The sequence below is a fragment of the Colossoma macropomum genome, unplaced genomic scaffold, assembly GCF_904425465.1.
Source record: "Colossoma macropomum unplaced genomic scaffold, Colossoma_macropomum, whole genome shotgun sequence".
NCBI lineage: Eukaryota > Metazoa > Chordata > Actinopteri > Characiformes > Serrasalmidae > Colossoma > Colossoma macropomum.
Window position 1 is genome coordinate 33,922,187 of NW_023494795.1, and position 16,766 is coordinate 33,938,952.

Genomic DNA, 16,766 nt, shown 5'->3' on the forward strand with positions numbered 1-16,766 from the left:
AAACAGAGCTGTTGGGCTGCAGGACTATTGGAAAATGATGTAGATCAAATAAAAGAATCAAGTTTTACCGTACTTTTAGTAAACTTTACTATTGTGTCTACCGGTTATGAATAACACTATATGTCTAAAATATTCACACAAGTAAAACCAGAGTGCCTGGAAATCTCAGAAAAACCACATAAATTGTTGGCAAGGACATAAACATGATTATTGTGCCCACACTTTAACGCGGGTCAAAATTTATTGCAAAATCTTTTTATTTGACTATTATGATAATTATTTTTATACACATGAAAAATCTGATAGAGAGTGGCAACTGGCAACTCAAATATTTGTTAAATTAATTGAAAAATTGGTATTTGTGTTTTTATGTTAAACATACCATGAACAAAGTTATAAATTCTAGTCAGTTCAGAATGTGTATTGGAGAGGATTATCCAAAAGCAGAATAGGTCTGAGAAACCTAAAAAAGGAAAAACAGCATTTTTAGCCTCTTTTTAGTGTCACTGCGTTTATACGCCGTAGGCACAGCACGCTAATTTTGCTCCTTGCCAGCGGGTGGCAGTGTCTCTGTGTTCGGATTGGACGAAGAAAAAAACAGCGTGTTGCCAGATCCGGTTTGGTGTTGATTGCTGGGTTCTTCGATTTGGTGCATGGCAACGATTTCAGCGCGGATTTTACTGTACACTACTGACATACATCTGTTTAGTGTACACAAATAAAGAACACAATAAGCAAACAATTCCTAAAAGCCGTTTATTGTAAGTATACTAATATTATAACTGGTATATAGAAAACGAGTAGTCCAATGGCTACATATTTGTTTAATTTATGGATGTGGATGGTGGCTTTTTTATATTATTTTTTTTAGCTCGAGTGTTAAAACTAGCTTTTGCCTTCAGGGTATCATGGATGAATTGTCTCAGTTGAAGATTGGCTTCATTGGTGCGGGTAATATGGCTTTCGGAATAGCACGGGGCATCCTTAAATCAGGTAACCGTATGTTTTGAACTTTAACCTAAGCGTGACGTTAATCAGTGGGCTGTTGGGGTGCAGAGCCATGTAGAGAGAGTAGCGTCAACGTAAGTTCAAAATGCTTGATGGTCACGTGATTCACGTAGACTTCAGATAGTTCCAAGAAGTTCTTTGCGGGCAATTTAAACCCATAAACACAGAGCGACAGAACTGCGTCTTTTGGTACTTTAAAGTCAATAAATGCACCGATTTACAATATTTATATAGAAAACCAACGTGTGTGTGTAGTTACAACAATGATAACTATATTTTAAAGTCAAACTCGCTACTATTTGAGGATTAAACAGCTATCGTTACCTGGCTTGTTGACATGTTGGGTTAATGTGAACATCGTTTCAGAGTGTGTTTTCATTGTTTCATTGCTTTGACTTTTCAGTTTTATATATTATGTTCTTAAACTTGTATAGTAGTTAAGATCAGTCATATCCTCATGTTGATATACTTAGAGGGAGGGGAAGAGAAGGAATGTTTCAAAATTGAGATCAGATTAATTTTCAACATAAATATAATTAACATAAATACATCTTTAATTAATGGTTGTTTCAGTAATTCCAAGGCCTAAGTACTTTTAATGTCTTGATGACTACTGTAAACTCTATGACTTTTCGAAAGGACAGAAGGAGAAGGAGCCAAAGAAATTTGTTTGGCTTGCATATGAAAAAATCTGTATTAAAAAGCGTACATTAAAATACATCACATCATCTATTTATATTTGTTTGTACACATATAAACATATTTTATGTATCTTGTCTTTTTACTATGCACGTATTTACTGCAACGGATTCATTAAATAAAGCTATAACAAACTCAAACATGAATAGCCTGGCAGGCAGTTTGTCTGTGCCCTTTTCTCCATGTTGTTCTTGCATATAGTCCCCAACATGGTTTGCTCTGCTGCATGGAGATGCTTCAATCGCTCGGAGAAAGGAATGAAAATGTTTGATTTCCTCCACTGACACAGAGAAGAAAAAACTGCTGGCTCAAGTCAGCAGGAGCAATTACTAAATTACTTACCATCACTAAACATTACAACAACAACAACGTGACACTGCATACGTTTCACAAACAAAAGCCACACCACTGGGAAGCTTAACGTTTTATTTATTAAAAATAAGGAACAGGTAAAGAATTGCAAAACCCATGGAATTGAGACTCAGGGTGCAGGGTGGGGGGTGCTGTCTCATTGTAGGGAGTCTCTAGTCTGAGTTGAATCCCCCCGTGGTTCTTGCCATTAATCCAAAATCAACTAAACTGCAACATAATGTACAGATAACAGTCAACAGAATCACAAAGCCTGCAAACACTCAATCCATAAGTTTTATATTTGTTTACTCTTTAAAGTCTCCAATATGCACTCTAAATACACATCAATAGTGACGTATCACGAAAATAGCTCTTTCTTTTTATTGTGTAACTTGCGTTAACTCGTACGCCTAAATGGATAACGATATTCTCATTTTATCTCCTCCACCTCCACTCTACAAGCTCTGCCCCAATGTTATATTTAACTAATATTTAACTCCCACCCACCCCGTGAAAAATCATGTTTAGAAGCCTTTTCTAAGATTCAACAACAGTGGGTGAAATGACATTAAGAGCGGGGTTTTTACAATTACTAGGCTGTTTATGGTTAACATTATGGGTTCCTAACTTTACTCAGTACCCTAGCCTAATCGGTTGTTATCTGTTAATGTTCCTTAAATCTACTAATTTAGTCAGGGATAATCCACTGACATTCTTTAATATACATGTTAATTTCATTCAGATGTGCTTATTATGTACAAACTGATTCTTTAATTGTTTTACCCTTTAAAAGAGCATCACAACCAGTCTATTCTGCTGCAACTCGGCCGCGCTGCTAGTATTTGCTGCTAACTTCCGGGAACTATTGAGAGGCTCCACGATCCGCCATTGCTGTAAAAAAAAAAAATGGTCCATTGGAGTGAACGGAGTTGACGCAACTCTCTCTATATACGACTCTGTTGGGGTGTAGAGTGAGATGAAATGGATACTTTTCAACTTTCAACTTGCTATGCCTAATAACATATCCTGCCTTTTATGACTCCATGTAGTAGTGATAGCACGAGAGTGGTAACCCTGTTGTGTTCATATTTTTACTGAACGTCAACACACTCAATGATCTCAATTAATCAATAACAAAAACCTGCTTTAGACAGCAGACATAATATTTGTCAGTCATCTGACTTCTCAGTAAACTGTGCCTAGGTGGCTAGAATAGGCCTAGATATTTCGAGACTCATAATTAATGTTATGTAAGCTTTTTAGCTACACTTTTAAATGACGTCAGTTCTGAACATGAAATCAGTGAGTTAGACCATTCAGAGCTTAGCTTGTGTTCAATAACATGTCAAATCTACGTTTATTTAATTCAAAAGAATTATGCTGGATGTTTGTATTTTGCATTGTTAGGTGATGTTCCCTCATCCAATGTGATCATAAGCGCTCCATCCAAAAACAACTTTCCCCGGTTTGAGGTATATCACATGTCTGTCTACTGACTACAGAGATGCACACAAGCACTAACATATGTATCCTGTATGTTTTATTTCTACTGATTTACACAGCATGATCTCCTCAGCATGCAAAACATATTCTAAAATGCTTTAAAGAAACTATTTGGAACTATGATTTACTTATTCAGGGTTTGGGGTATTGTCTAGAAAATATTTGTTGTTTCAGTACAGCCTGCAATCCTTCTGGTTTGAACAAATGTGTGGAATTGATTTATGATAATATGGTGGATACAGTTGGGCAGTATGACTACATCACTATCATGTCATAGATGTCATCAGAGCTTCATTAAATAAACAGAATAATAGTCCTGTTTAATTAGATTTAGTATGAAACTTTTAATAAAAATAACTTTTTAGTTTTTATAATATTTTTAAAATTTTGCTTTACTGGTTTCTTTCTTGTCTGTTCTAACTTATAAAACCTAAGAAAAATACAGTATTGTGATACATATTGTGTATTCTGAAAACATCTTAGTTTAGTCTAAGTATTGTCTTGCTATATTTTTGCCATATCTCCCATCCCTAGTGCTGGCTAATATATATTGTCTACACTGGTATACCAGCATTTGCATCAAACAACAGTATAACAGAAGGTTTTTAGTTTTAGTGTTATTGATAGATAGAAAAACCTAGTTAACTGGAAGACCTGTCATTTGCAGCTAGCTTCAGATTGGATAAAAACTAAATAAACAGCAAAATTCCTTTCTGGAAATCTGCTTTCAGTTCATTACTGTATTAATGCAAATTTAAATAAAGCATGCTATATTTAGAAGACATCATGACTTTCACAATTTTATCAATACTGCTCAGCACTCCAACAGTGTAAAAATTAGTTATAAGCAATTGTAAGGATGCCACATGGGCCTTTGAATAGCTCTTCTGTTCTTTGTCCTTTCAATATTCTAGCAGCTGTCATTGCTGATCATGTCACTGTGCCAATAGGTTATGGGAGTTGCAGTCACACACTCAAACAAGGAAGTGGTTGATCACTCACGTTTGGTTTTCCTGGCAGTCAAACCACACCTCATCCCCACAGTCCTAAATGGCATTTCAGAACATGTCACCCCACAACACATCATCATCTCTATGGCAGCTGGCATCACCCTGGCAACACTGGAGGAGGTGTGAAATTTTGAGATTTGTAGGCAGTTTTTATTGAACTGTCCCCCAGTTGTACTATAACTTCACTTCACCTCCTTTTTCTCTTTGTAGTTGTTGCCGGTTGGCTCCTGTGTGATGCGTTTGATGCCAAACCTTCCCTGCATGCTCCAGGAAGGAGCCCTTCTGCTGGCTTGTGGAAAAGGGGCTGGTCAGGAGGTGGGGTCTCTACTGAAGAGCCTCCTCTCTCCTTGTGGATTGGTGGAAGTGGGGCCTGAGACCTGGATCGATGTCCACACGGGCCTGAGTGGCAGTGGCGTGGCTTTTGTGAGTAGGCTACATAACTGTTGGAAAGGTGCTGTCAATACTGTCATGATGCTATCCTTCAAGAAGCTAGGCAGCCATACGAACAGGCCTTAAAAGAAAAACTAACACAAGCGTGTCTTCCACTTTGCACTGTACCATCTCTTTTCTTTTGCTGCTGTTCTGAATACAATTATTTGAAAGCTAACTACATCATTAAACTAAACTCAAAAGCCAAATTTAACTGAAATATTTTCAATCATTACACTCTTGTGTAAGAGAGATTTTATATGCTTAATGAGCTAGACAGTTCCTGTTGCAATTTTAATATCCCCTTCTGTCTGGAAGGTGTACGTGTTTGCTGAGGCCCTGGCAGAAGGAGCTGTTAAAATGGGAATGCCCAGTGAACTGGCTCAGCGTATTGCAGCCCAGACTATACTAGTAAGTATATACACTTGAGTTTATGTGTCATCAGTACCATGTAAATCTAGTGGATTATTTTGTTACTAATTAAACACTGAATTATGTTGGCAGGGTGCAGGTCAGTTGTTACGAGATGGAGGGAAGCACCCAGCTCAGCTGAGGGCAGAGGTGTGTACTCCAGGAGGAACTACGATATATGGACTTCACGCCCTGGAAAAGGGAGGACTCAGGGCAGCCACAATGGGAGCTGTGGAGGCAGCCACGGAAAGAGCAAGAGAATTGGGACGTAAGTAGAGGAGGAGCGAGACGAGACGAGAGAAAAGGAAGGGAAGGATGGAAGAAGAAACTTTAGTTACAAGGAAGGGAATAGTGTGAGGGACATGTCAAAAATTTTATTGAACATCATTTATCGTCTATAAAAATGTTCACGTAAAGCAGTCCCTTGTGTAACTATGTTGGTGCATGTAAATTTACAAAGAACCATTTCTGATTAAAAGGCTTGCTTCCAAAGGTTGCTTTGTTTTCATGCGTTTATCTTACGCTGTTGTCATATTAACTGTAATCCACCATTTTGCTTGCTGAGATCTTGTTTCAGCAAGCATTCACAAAACATCTGGTTTCCTTCTGTTTGAAAAAGGCAAGTAAGCATTCCTATGTGAAAGTGCCTCGAGGGTGAAAAGAAAGCAAATCAGATGGTACAGTACAGAGAAGGGGAACCTTCACAGCAGTGCTGGTGATTCTGAGAGCCTTTGTATGTTACAGAGCAGCATAGAATTCCTTCTGTGTAGTCTGGGATGGAAGTGTCATTAATAATGTGCACAGGATGGTTGAATGTAATTAAATGTTGAAGCTAAATCAGTGGGACTCATCAGTACGTTTGTTCTTTTGATGCCAAATAATGTCTAAGAACGTTTTTCAAAGCAGCATTGGCCTACGGTTTCGAGGACAAAAGCTACGCACAGAAGTCAAAGTAGAGTTTGTCCTTCACCAATTCATTAAAGCTGTACAAAAGTGAAGAAACTACAGAATAAACATAGTTTCCGTTGACATTGTCTTTCATGCCTACTTCTTAGTCAAATCTTACCAGTAAAAGAGAAACGGGTTTGTCTCCACCATTACTCCATATTTTTTTACATTAATCCACAACCCAGAAAAGGCCTGTGAGGGCATTTTCCGTCAGAGAATTGCGTCACCACCGCGCAGTCGCAGTGGGATCCTAAAGAGGGCTATACCACCTATAAAGCAATTTGTGGTGCAAACAATATATATTATTTTGTCATATACGTTATATATGTGTATCTATATTAATACTAGGATGGTTTTCGCTGAACACTAATGTGTTTAGTTTATATTTATTTTATTTATTATACATTTTAGAGCTGTAACACTCCAACACACCCCGCACGCTCAAATGAATGGTCACGTCGGAACGTCTAACCTCTCTTCTCGGAGGTGTCTTGGCGAGGTGCGCTTAAGGCTCTAATAAAATCACTACAGAATTGCCGAAAAGTGAGTATCTGTCATTAAGATAAATGGAAGTTGACCGTTTCCAACAACTTGTGGCTATATTATCAGTCTTCATGTTTATGTTTATCCAGTGTCTTACGAAGGAGAGGCGGTTTACCGTCCCAAAAAATGCTCCGTTGTGTTGCCGGAAAGCTTCTACAATGAAATAAAGAAAACAAAATAACAGGATTTCTTATTCAACAGCTGAAAAGCGTATGGTGATCCTCAAGGAAAAGCTAATCAGTGTTATTTCCCTGTTGCATGAAATGTAGCGTGGCTAGCTAACCCTAACCCAGTCAAGCATGGAGGCAGAAAAAGGATGTGCGCACTTTTCGAGCCCGCTAGTATTGTTCTGTTTTTTGTCAAAGTATTAGCTAGTTATCATTAATGTTTTTACGAAAATGGCTTATGTTTATCGGCTATATTGTTCTGTCCGACCGACAGATGTTATTTAAATTAATATATAGACATACATATGACCTATTGTTCAGAAGATTATGCTTTGGATTTTTCCGTTTTACACTTGCTATTGACGACTTATTTACGTGGTTTGATTTGTTAGCTGATTTAAGACTGATTGTATCTGAATAATATGAAAATGTGTTTTTGAAATGTTAAGTCGAATCAGTATTAAACGCATAACTGGGAAGATCTGAGTACAGCGTCAAGAAACACGTGTGGTTTACGTGGTTCCCACGTTGGATTTGGCACACGTCGGTTAGAGAGACAGAGAACTTCTGGTTTTCTGGCATCGTATTGATTAATGTCCTGAGATTTGATTCCGAAACCTAAGTCAGCACCTAATTTTGTGAGTGGGGATAATGAAGTATATAGTATAAATACTGCTTGTAGTAGTATATAGCCACTATAGTACATACCGTAGTAAGCTATAATGAAATAGTTTAGTCACTTTAATTTTAAGGTATCTACATATAGGGTAAAATGTCCTGTTAAACAAAAGTACTGTAAAAGAATGATCAAGCTTAAATCTAGCTGATATGCTCTTTGTTTTCTCCTCCCGCTGACTTGGTGAAAAGAGCAAACTGAACTTAAATTAGCACCAGTTAGTTTGGCTGCTGTGTTGCTCACTCATTACAAAAAGGTGAGTTAGGATCAGATCTTGTATCTTTCTAAAAATTTTGAATGCATGAAAAGTGAAAGTGTTGCCACTTATGTTCTTGTCCATTTATTCCACCATTTACCAATCCCAATGCAGTGGTACTCCTGCCTTCTATGCATTAGCATCATCATTTTAAAGAAACCTAAGAACATTTAAATGCACAACAAAACCACAATCACTGGCAGAAATCAGGTTATGGCAATTATTCGACTGAAGTGTTTGCATGAACAGCAATATGCAAAAGTGCCTTTACACATAGGATTGGTGAAATAATTGATATCTTCTCCATAAAAGACCTAGACATGCACCAGTGATTCACGATGATGTGGACGTCATAATGGTATCAGCAGTTAATTTGCTTAAAGAAAACCTGTACCTGCATCAGACAAAAGTTGAGATTTGACCGATATTTCAGAATGATGTTTGATGAAGCATTTTAGTGCAACGTCTATAGAAATGTTATATTTCTCTGTAATGTTAATTCAAGTGAAACCAGTCACAATTTCTACATTTTATAAATATGTATGTATCAGCATTGGCAGATAAGTACACAAAAATGTTAGCTTCAGCACAGAATTTCCATATTGGTGAATACTTAATATGCTCACATTTAAGAAATCACATAACCCATAATTTTGATTCCCTGCTCAGAAAAATGTTTGGCAGATTTGTATTTGTTGAGATTGAAGTTTACTTAGTTCAGTTAAGATCTTATCCTAATTAAAGAAATCAGATAGATGTGTTCACATGACTTTTAACATAAATTCTTAACCCCAAGAGTATAAATTGTGTCAGGAGCATCAGTGTGCATATAAACGCAGTCCATAGAGACCTGCATTGTGTTAGAGCTGGAAAACAATATGGGTCAGTTTCCCAGACATGGATTAAGCCTAGTCTTGGACTAAACCCCAACAGCAATGGTGAATCACCATTGGAAATTCTTTTAAGTCCAGACTTAGGTAAAATGTAGCCTGGCAAACTGCCTTTTGTGCCTTTAAAAGCGGGTTTATTGGGAGGTGCTGATGTGTTTCAGAACATGATCTGCCCTTTCATCTGCACTTTGAATTGCATTTCATTTTTCCTCTTCACTTCCTGTCATTGTGAACATGGTATTTACACACATGAATTATTGTTCACACCTGAATGCCCCTTTGCATGCATTCTCTTTGCTTGCCTCTGCATGCGTGCCTTTTGCTCTCTAATTGTCAGTGTTACTAATACTCTAGTCCCTGTCACTCTGCTTTTCTCCTCTCTTTCTCTTTTTGTTGCCCGTGGCCCTCTCCTTTTTCCATCTGTCCTGGATGCAAGGTAATGCCTCGGAGAAGTCCAGTAAATGCTGGTGTGGACCAGATTGCTGCTGGCCTTTCAGACTGTGTGACTACGGAGGGCCTTAGGGGCTGTTTGTCCAGTGAGGTCATACAAGGCCTGCGTTCAGAATGTGCTGCGCTGTGGTTCGACTGTGGCATGTACGAGAGAGCGGAGAGCCACTACTATGTCAAGCTGCAAGAGCATCAGAATGGGACCACTGCTCCTGCAGTCACCAGGAACAAGCAAGAAACCTGTCACCATGGTGACCAGGAGGCCTGTCACCACGTGGTTCAGACTGTCTGGGTGAATAAGCCCATCTTTGACCAAGCTGAAAGCCATTTTGTAGCCCAGTATCCCAAAAAGACAAATTCAGTGACCACACCCAGTTCTCTCCAGGTGTCACCTGCTAGCCCCTCCTCCAGTACATTATGTGATGAAGGCTACCTTTCTCAAACCCCAACTCCTGCCACTCCTGCTTCAAGAGCAATCAACGGCCTCCCCTTTCTGCCTGCACCACTCCATGGGGTGTGGCTTCAGAAACCTCTGTATGACAGGGCAGAAGCAGCTTTCTATCAGAACCTGTACCGTAAAACTGAGCCCCATTACAAGCCCATTGCAAATGACGAAGACCAAGTACGTGGCACCATCGTCAAGGAAACCAAACTTGACAGCACAGAGCAGCAGAAACATCACAACAATGGCATCAAGAAAAAAGAAGACAGAGCCTGGTGTCACTTTCTGCATGCGGACAGTGAGAGGGTGTGGCTCGACTGCAGTCGCTATGTGGAAGCGGAGACTCGTTTCTACGAAACTATTGCTGCCAAAACCAACCAATCTGCCATAGTCCACTCTAGCGCATCACTGAAGTATGACTTAGTACTCAAGTATACACTTGCACTTTTGTACCCAAATGTACACCTGTAAATTGCACGCACTTTGATCACACACATGTAGCTCTTTTTAAATTGGGCAGTGACATTCTTGTCAGTAAGATAGTCTGGGTAAATATGGATGCAATAATCTGATCCATATTCTTCTTTGCTGCAGCCTTATATTCTATTAATTTTCTGTTTTTATATCGTTTCTTTGTTCTGTTCTTGTAGTGCAATTCTTTGTTCTTATTTTTTGACTTCCTTTTTGGCCTCCTCCTTTTTTGTTCTTTATGTTTACAGCACTCTTGTTTTCACCAATTTTTTGTGTTTGTATTTTGTGTGATGTTTGGTTTTGCTGGCATTATGTGATTTGGAGATGTAAAGGTGCTACTCAAAAGACACAAGGGTATTACCATTATAAGTGTGCTGATTTATTGCTTGTAGTACTAATTGATACAGTGCTCTTCCTTTATGTCTGGGTAGAATGACTGGAGTGGACTACTTAGCACAGGAGAGGATATGGTTTGACAAGCCACGCTATGATGAGGCTGAGCGAAGGTTTTATGAAAGGATGAATGGCCCTACACTACCTACACAGGTATGCTCATCTGCTGCATCTATGGCATATGGTCAGTTACCAAAGACAGTAATTTTGAAGTGTTTCCCTGTGTTGAGTAAAAGAACAGGAAACTTGCTTACTCTAAACTCACATATAATAGAAGCCTATGGGCAATTGTAGAATTCTGTGAGTAAACATTTGAAATAAAGTGGTTACAGTCTACCAGTGCAGATCTTACGATGAGACAGATAGGAGAGAATGTCTTAGAAAAATCTATCCTCATGAAAAGCCGTATCCATAAGCATCAGTCAGGAGCCTGTGGAACCTCCACCCAGACCAGTGGTAATGAACAACCAAATGAATTAACAAATTCTTCTCTCTGGAAAACTAGATCTGGATCTTTGGAAAAAACCAAATGTGCTTTGTTTTAACGGGTTTTCTGTTCTTTAAGAACTCAGAAATGTCAAAATTATTGTTCATGGTAATTGACATAATGTTTTAGCAATAACTATCATGACATACAGAGATTAGGTTAAAGAATGATAAAGTGCACCTTTAAAGGAGAAGTTTGCTGAAAATTTTAATTTGCACAGCTTTCCGCTTCCCTTATATGGAGTTTGGAGTCCATGTTTTTCTTCTTTAGTTCAGAATTGGAGCTGCAAGTCCAGCCTTGCTAACAAACACTACGACTAACAAGTCACTGAATCAAAAAGTCTCTCAACCCACTTAAACAGCATTCAGATCTTGATGAAGATTACACAGACTTGTCAGTAAGTTTTAGGTCACCGAATGACGAAGAAGGGTATGATTGGTGACTAGTGTTCTAGTGTTTGTTAGCAACATTAGTCTCACAGCTTCAGTTCTGAATTAAAGAAGCAGAATTTGGACTCCAAACATGTATTGGCTGCTCAGTTACATTAAGGTTAAGTGGCATACTGTGTGAAATAATTTTTTGTGAAATTATTCTGTAAGCATGCTTAGATGCAGTGAATAACTCTCTGTAATATCCTCTCTTTTTGAAAATGTAGGACTCAGGAGCTAACAGTATTCTACAGGATATTGCCAGAGCACGAGAGAACATCCAGAAGTCTCTTGCTGGGGTATGTTGTTAACAACCTACCACTGCAGAGTTGTCCACATGACCACTTTTCTTCTCTTCATTTATACTTCTTTTCCCTTGTGAGAGAGGGACGAAAAAGCTTTAAAGAGAGTCCACGTAACGTGCTTTTTTTTGTCTCCAGTCAGATGTACATTTTTAGGCTTCTCTCTCTGTCACCCAAATTCTTCTACCCTATCCTCACCCATATTCTCTCCTTTAGTTGAAGACGACCTTGCATCCAACTAGAGGCTCTGCTCAAAAATCTCAAAGCCCCTCCCACATCTCCATTGTAAGTGTGTGAGACCACGTGACAGACTCCCCTGTTGCCTGTTCGAACACACTCTGGTGAAGCTGAATTAGCTTTGTGTTCTGGAAATTTCATCCCACTCCCTTGCATGCGTTGTTTTTCTGTTAATGTGTGTTCCATGTTGTGAGTTTTGCTTCAAGTAGCTGCTTCACATAAGACAAAATGTTTAAGAAAGCCTGTAATTGCACAAATCATAAAATCGGAATATTGTGTTGAGTGTGGTTGATCTTATTTCTAGTATGTGTGTGTAGATGTCATTCATAGTGGCTGTGATATTGCTTGAGTGGAAACAGCTAGTTGCTAGGTATAGCCTGTGTAAATTGGTCCTTCGCTGACACTCTCTGATCCGTGTATGTGTGTTCTTCAGACTTCGGGAGGCAGCAGTGCTGATCAGGCAGAACTGCTCACACGCATGAAGAACCTGGAACTGGAAAACAAGAGTCTGTGCAAAGGTGTAGCAAAGATTTCAGTAAAAAAGAGTTCTTAAAACTCATTCCTGTTTGTCCCTGCACTACACATTAGTGTTTTCACTGTTCACTGAGGGGTGGGGTATTTTCATTTTTTAAATCCCTGATGAGTGTTGTGTAGATAATTGTGTTCCTATTAAGCAAAGACAGGCTTTTTTTATCATCTACTTGCATCTTATATTTTGGCCACACGATAGAATCACTTCCTGCAGTGCCCACTGAAGTTCAGAGGTATTGTAGATAGTCTTTGGCCCTGTTTACTCTTTTATAGAGCAATTATTATGGCAGATAAATGAAGAAAACGGAGAGGCGAAAGACAGATCCTTCAATCATGTTATAAGTATTGTTGTTGCATAGTTTATCCGTCAGAGGGCACTCTGCAACTTTGCTGTTGGCAAAAACACATGTTTGGAAGGCTGTTTATCACAACAATCAGCTGAGTCAAGCAAAGTAACGTTACCCTATGATAGAGATTATTAGCATTAATGGTAAGCTGATAATTGTCATGAAATAATTTACTTAAATAATAATAAAATATCCCCTTCACTTCTCCTCTTGGCCTAAATAAGTCTGGCAACATGTCAGCCATGCCTGCTGCAGTAATGTAAAAGCCAGTACTGTCAGGCAGACATCAAAATTAGCCTACGTTTGATGTTATGGTAGATGAGCAGTGTAGGCTAAGCTGTTAACAAACTTGATTGTAGATTTATTTATGAAAAAGTGTGACAGTTCTAGCATGTAACCCAACACCGGTCCCATCTTTTCTCCCTAGCTCATCACGTACTGCGCATGTGTCAAACTCCAGTCCTTGCGGGCCAAAACACTGCATTCTTCAGCACGGTGCAACGTTAAACACACCTGATTCCGCTCATCAACTTATTAGCAAGACCTTCATCAACTGAATTCAATGCGTTTGATAAGGGTAAATGCTAATTTCCACAGCATTTTGGCCCAGAAGGTCTTCAGTTTGACGTGCCTGACTTACAGCAACATCGCATACAGCAACCTATAACTCTGTTCATTGTGTTACCCACAAAGCTGACAGTTAACGTTAATAAAACAGTTAATGTTAATAAACGGTTAACTCGTGTTTCACTTATTCTGCTTAAATGATGCAGATGAAGTCAGCTTCTTATTCGCCAGTATCTTGTTTGAATTTCCCCATTCCACCTTAAATGGTGCAGCATTTTCTAACTTCTCTTTCAAACGTGTAGAGTGTGTGTGTGTGTGTGTGTGTGTGTGTGTGTGTGTGTGTGTGTGTGTGTGTGTTGAAACTCAAAAAGGAATTCCGGTATAGTTATGAGTAACATCCTATGTTTAGATGCTCCTGCAAGTAATCTAGTTATTCATTAAATTCTTTAAATTCTTCAAATATCGAAATCTGTATTGGTCTTAAAATTCCTATATTAGTCTGACTTTACTCTTGTCTACTCTTAAATGTATCCCAAATCTGGATGTGGTCTATATATGCATTTAAAAAGACAAATGTAACAGCATTTGTAATTGGAATGTGTTTGGATCTAGATGTCCTGATACTGAGGTATTTGAACACACACTGTGTGCAGAGTGGCCAGCTTGAATACATTCATGATCTGTCATGCACTCCACCAACTATACCACCAATATGTTTGATATCAGTGCACTTCTCTTTTTAAACAAGTTATTTTAGGCGTTTACATGTGTTTTCAAATGTAGGCTTAAGAACAAGAAAATTTAAAAAGCAGTTTGTCACCTGAGTAGGACTGTACACAGTTCTCTCTCCACTTCTGGCTGTAATTTTAATCCACTGTTTTTTCAACTGTGTTTCAATTGTGGGTTCTAAGTAAAATGAACATAACTCATTTTGTCCTGTCTCTGTAGCCTAAAGTGCCTGGAGTGCTCTCACAGTGATTGCAAAATGTTTAATAGAACATTAAACACACCATAGCCTGTATAGTCTCTGGCCACTTTATTCTGCCATCACACCAGCCTGATTTAAAAAAAAAATAAAATACTGTGCAAGGAAACAAGATCCCAAAACACCTGGCTGAACTTGTCAGCTCATTAACAAGCTCTTCATGAGCTTAAAACGCTATTGTAACAATTCAGAGAAGCTTGAGATGTTTGTTAGCGGTCCCCAGCTGCTTTAATGTCAGTCTCCCTTGCTAATCTTTTCTCTCCTGGCTCTTTATTTCAGTGGTGGAGGACTTGCGTGCCGCTCTCTCTAAACTGGAGAGTCGAGTCTCTGTCCTGGAAAAAAGGCCTGCAGCCCCAGCACCGGTGGTCAATGGAACAGCTCCTAATGTGAATTAAAAGAAACAACCACTAATACAAATACTGTACCCCACATGTTTTTCATTGTTTGATCATACAACTCTGCTGTTTTCACAGAAAGCCGCTCCACTTCCCCAGAAAACACCACCTGCACCAGCAAAAAATGACGAAGAAGATGATGATGATATTGATCTGTTTGGCAGTGATGAAGAGGTGGATGAGGAGGCTGAGCGGCTCAAAGAGCAGCGGTTGCAGGAATACGCTGCCAAAAAGGCCAAAAAGCCTGCCCTTATCGCCAAATCTTCTATTTTGTTGGATGTCAAGCCTGTATGTCCTGTTAATTAGTGCTTTTACCAATTTGCTTTATAACTTCTTTTATTCTATTCTACATAAGTTAAAGATATTCTATATCTTTTTATGTCATAATCATTTTAAGTGATAAAGCATTGCTTTACATTGTGGCCAAGGGATGGAGGCCCATAGCACATTTTAACATTATTTTAACATTTCCTCAGCACTGACACTCCTTGTTTAACATGTGATAATTGTTTAATCATGTGTTAGAGCACAGGAAACATTGACCATTACTATAACTTTCCAAATGCTGCCCATCCTGCTCTAGGACATCTGGTTTTAGCACATGGAATATGATTTGTCTTCTGCTTGCTCATTACTTCTCTCACTGTTTCTTTGTGTCTGGTGTTGTGCAGTGGGATGACGAGACGGACATGGCAAAACTAGAGGAGTGTGTAAGGTCAGTACAGGTTGACGGATTGCTGTGGGGAGCCTCCAAGCTGGTACCTGTTGGTTATGGTATTAAGAAGTTGCAGATCAATTGTGTGGTTGAGGATGACAAGGTGGGAACAGATCTGCTGGAAGAAGAAATCACTAAGTTTGAAGACTATGTAAGTAAAGAATAAGGATGGGTTCATGAGGGTGCACATCAATTTTGAATATTTTTATGTTACCACCCTATCAGTGAGTGTGACCTTGCTGATGTATTTGTGTTGTTTTGCAGGTCCAGAGTGTGGACGTAGCAGCTTTCAATAAGATTTAAGTACTCATTCACATATGCACTACTGATACTGATAAAATGACAGTTGATAATAAAGAGCTCTGACTGCATTTTTTTCTGCCTTTTATTCCTTCTCAACTGTTAAATCGAAACATACTCCTACACACAAGGGATCACACATGGTAACATACAAAAGGGAAGGCAGCCATGGACCATCTGTTGTATTTTAGTCTTTGAAGTGCTGGACAAGGTGTTGTATTTTTTGTTTTTTTGGGGGGGTTCAGTTCTGGGCAGCACGGTGATGCAATGGGTAGCACTGTTGCCTCGCAGCGAGAATGGCCTGGGTTCGATTCCCGGCTGGGTGACCAGGGTCGTTTCTGTGTGGAGTTTGCATGTTCTCCCCGTGTCTGCGTGGGTTTCCTCCGGGTACTCCGGTTTCCTCCCACAGTCCAAAAACATGCAGTTAAGCTGAATTGCCCCTAGGTGTGAATGCGTGTGTATGTCTGTAGGTCTGTCTGTCTGCTCTGCGATGGACTGGCGACCTGTCCAGGGTGTATCCTGCCTTCCGCCCAATGACAGCTGGGATAGGCTCCAGCACCCCACCGCAACCCAGAAGGATAAGGTTTAGATGATGGATGGATGGATGTATGTATGTATGTATGTATGTATGTATGGTTCAGTTCTGCATACAAACATAATCTGCACAATCTATATTTCATTAACTAATTGAAACAATAGTGATATTCTGAATGAACAAACATGGCCTGTTTTCCTCCGTAGGTCTACCTTTCATCAGGTCTACCTTTCCCACAACCCTGTCTAAAATGGCAGATCTTTCTAGCACAGTTTTGTTCATTTTCCATTTAC

General features: G+C 39.2%; 3 protein-coding genes across 4 annotated transcripts; all 3 read left to right on the forward strand.

Annotated features, from left to right (window-relative positions):
* The first annotated feature begins 590 nt into the window (after nt 1-590).
* On the forward strand, nt 591-6,248 carry pycr3 (pyrroline-5-carboxylate reductase 3). The gene is made up of 7 exons (XM_036582269.1): nt 591-761; nt 903-993; nt 3,466-3,530; nt 4,512-4,691; nt 4,782-4,994; nt 5,319-5,411; nt 5,505-6,248. Exons 2-7 carry the CDS (start codon nt 909-911, stop codon nt 5,685-5,687), a joined length of 819 nt encoding a protein of 272 aa, XP_036438162.1. The 5' UTR covers nt 591-761; nt 903-908; the 3' UTR covers nt 5,688-6,248.
* A 521-nt stretch (nt 6,249-6,769) lies between these two features.
* Nucleotides 6,770-16,009, forward strand: LOC118815866 (elongation factor 1-delta-like). Of its 2 annotated transcripts, XM_036582267.1 has the most exons (9): nt 6,770-6,902; nt 10,683-10,797; nt 11,787-11,858; nt 12,078-12,146; nt 12,532-12,616; nt 14,808-14,914; nt 15,002-15,211; nt 15,595-15,789; nt 15,903-16,009. In XM_036582267.1, exons 2-9 carry the CDS (start codon nt 10,684-10,686, stop codon nt 15,939-15,941), a joined length of 891 nt encoding a protein of 296 aa, XP_036438160.1. In that variant the 5' UTR covers nt 6,770-6,902; nt 10,683; the 3' UTR covers nt 15,942-16,009. The 2 variants fall into 2 exon arrangements, with proteins under 2 accessions (XP_036438160.1, XP_036438161.1); XM_036582268.1 differs by lacking the exon at nt 12,078-12,146.
* Nucleotides 6,909-10,644, forward strand: eef1db (eukaryotic translation elongation factor 1 delta b (guanine nucleotide exchange protein)). Its single transcript, XM_036582266.1, has 2 exons — nt 6,909-8,001; nt 9,328-10,644. Exon 2 carries the CDS (start codon nt 9,331-9,333, stop codon nt 10,249-10,251), a length of 921 nt encoding a protein of 306 aa, XP_036438159.1. The 5' UTR covers nt 6,909-8,001; nt 9,328-9,330; the 3' UTR covers nt 10,252-10,644.
* Nucleotides 16,010-16,766: the final 757 nt, after the last annotated feature.

What these genes read in the sequence shown, in the direction of transcription:
- pycr3 (XM_036582269.1), top strand. Translation starts at nt 909, where the DNA reads ATGGATGAATTGTCTCAGTTGAAGATTGGCTTCATTGGTGCGGGTAAT. An exon ending in ACGGGGCATCCTTAAATCAG is followed by an intron (nt 994 to 3,465) that starts GTAACCGTATGT and finishes TTGCATTGTTAG; the next exon opens with GTGATGTTCCCTCATCCAAT. An exon ending in GTGGCAGTGGCGTGGCTTTT is followed by an intron (nt 4,995 to 5,318) that starts GTGAGTAGGCTA and finishes TCTGTCTGGAAG; the next exon opens with GTGTACGTGTTTGCTGAGGC.
- eef1db (XM_036582266.1), top strand. Translation starts at nt 9,331, where the DNA reads ATGCCTCGGAGAAGTCCAGTAAATGCTGGTGTGGACCAGATTGCTGCT.
- LOC118815866 (XM_036582267.1), top strand. Translation starts at nt 10,684, where the DNA reads ATGACTGGAGTGGACTACTTAGCACAGGAGAGGATATGGTTTGACAAG. An exon ending in GCCCCTCCCACATCTCCATT is followed by an intron (nt 12,147 to 12,531) that starts GTAAGTGTGTGA and finishes TGTGTTCTTCAG; the next exon opens with ACTTCGGGAGGCAGCAGTGC. An exon ending in TTTTGTTGGATGTCAAGCCT is followed by an intron (nt 15,212 to 15,594) that starts GTATGTCCTGTT and finishes GGTGTTGTGCAG; the next exon opens with TGGGATGACGAGACGGACAT.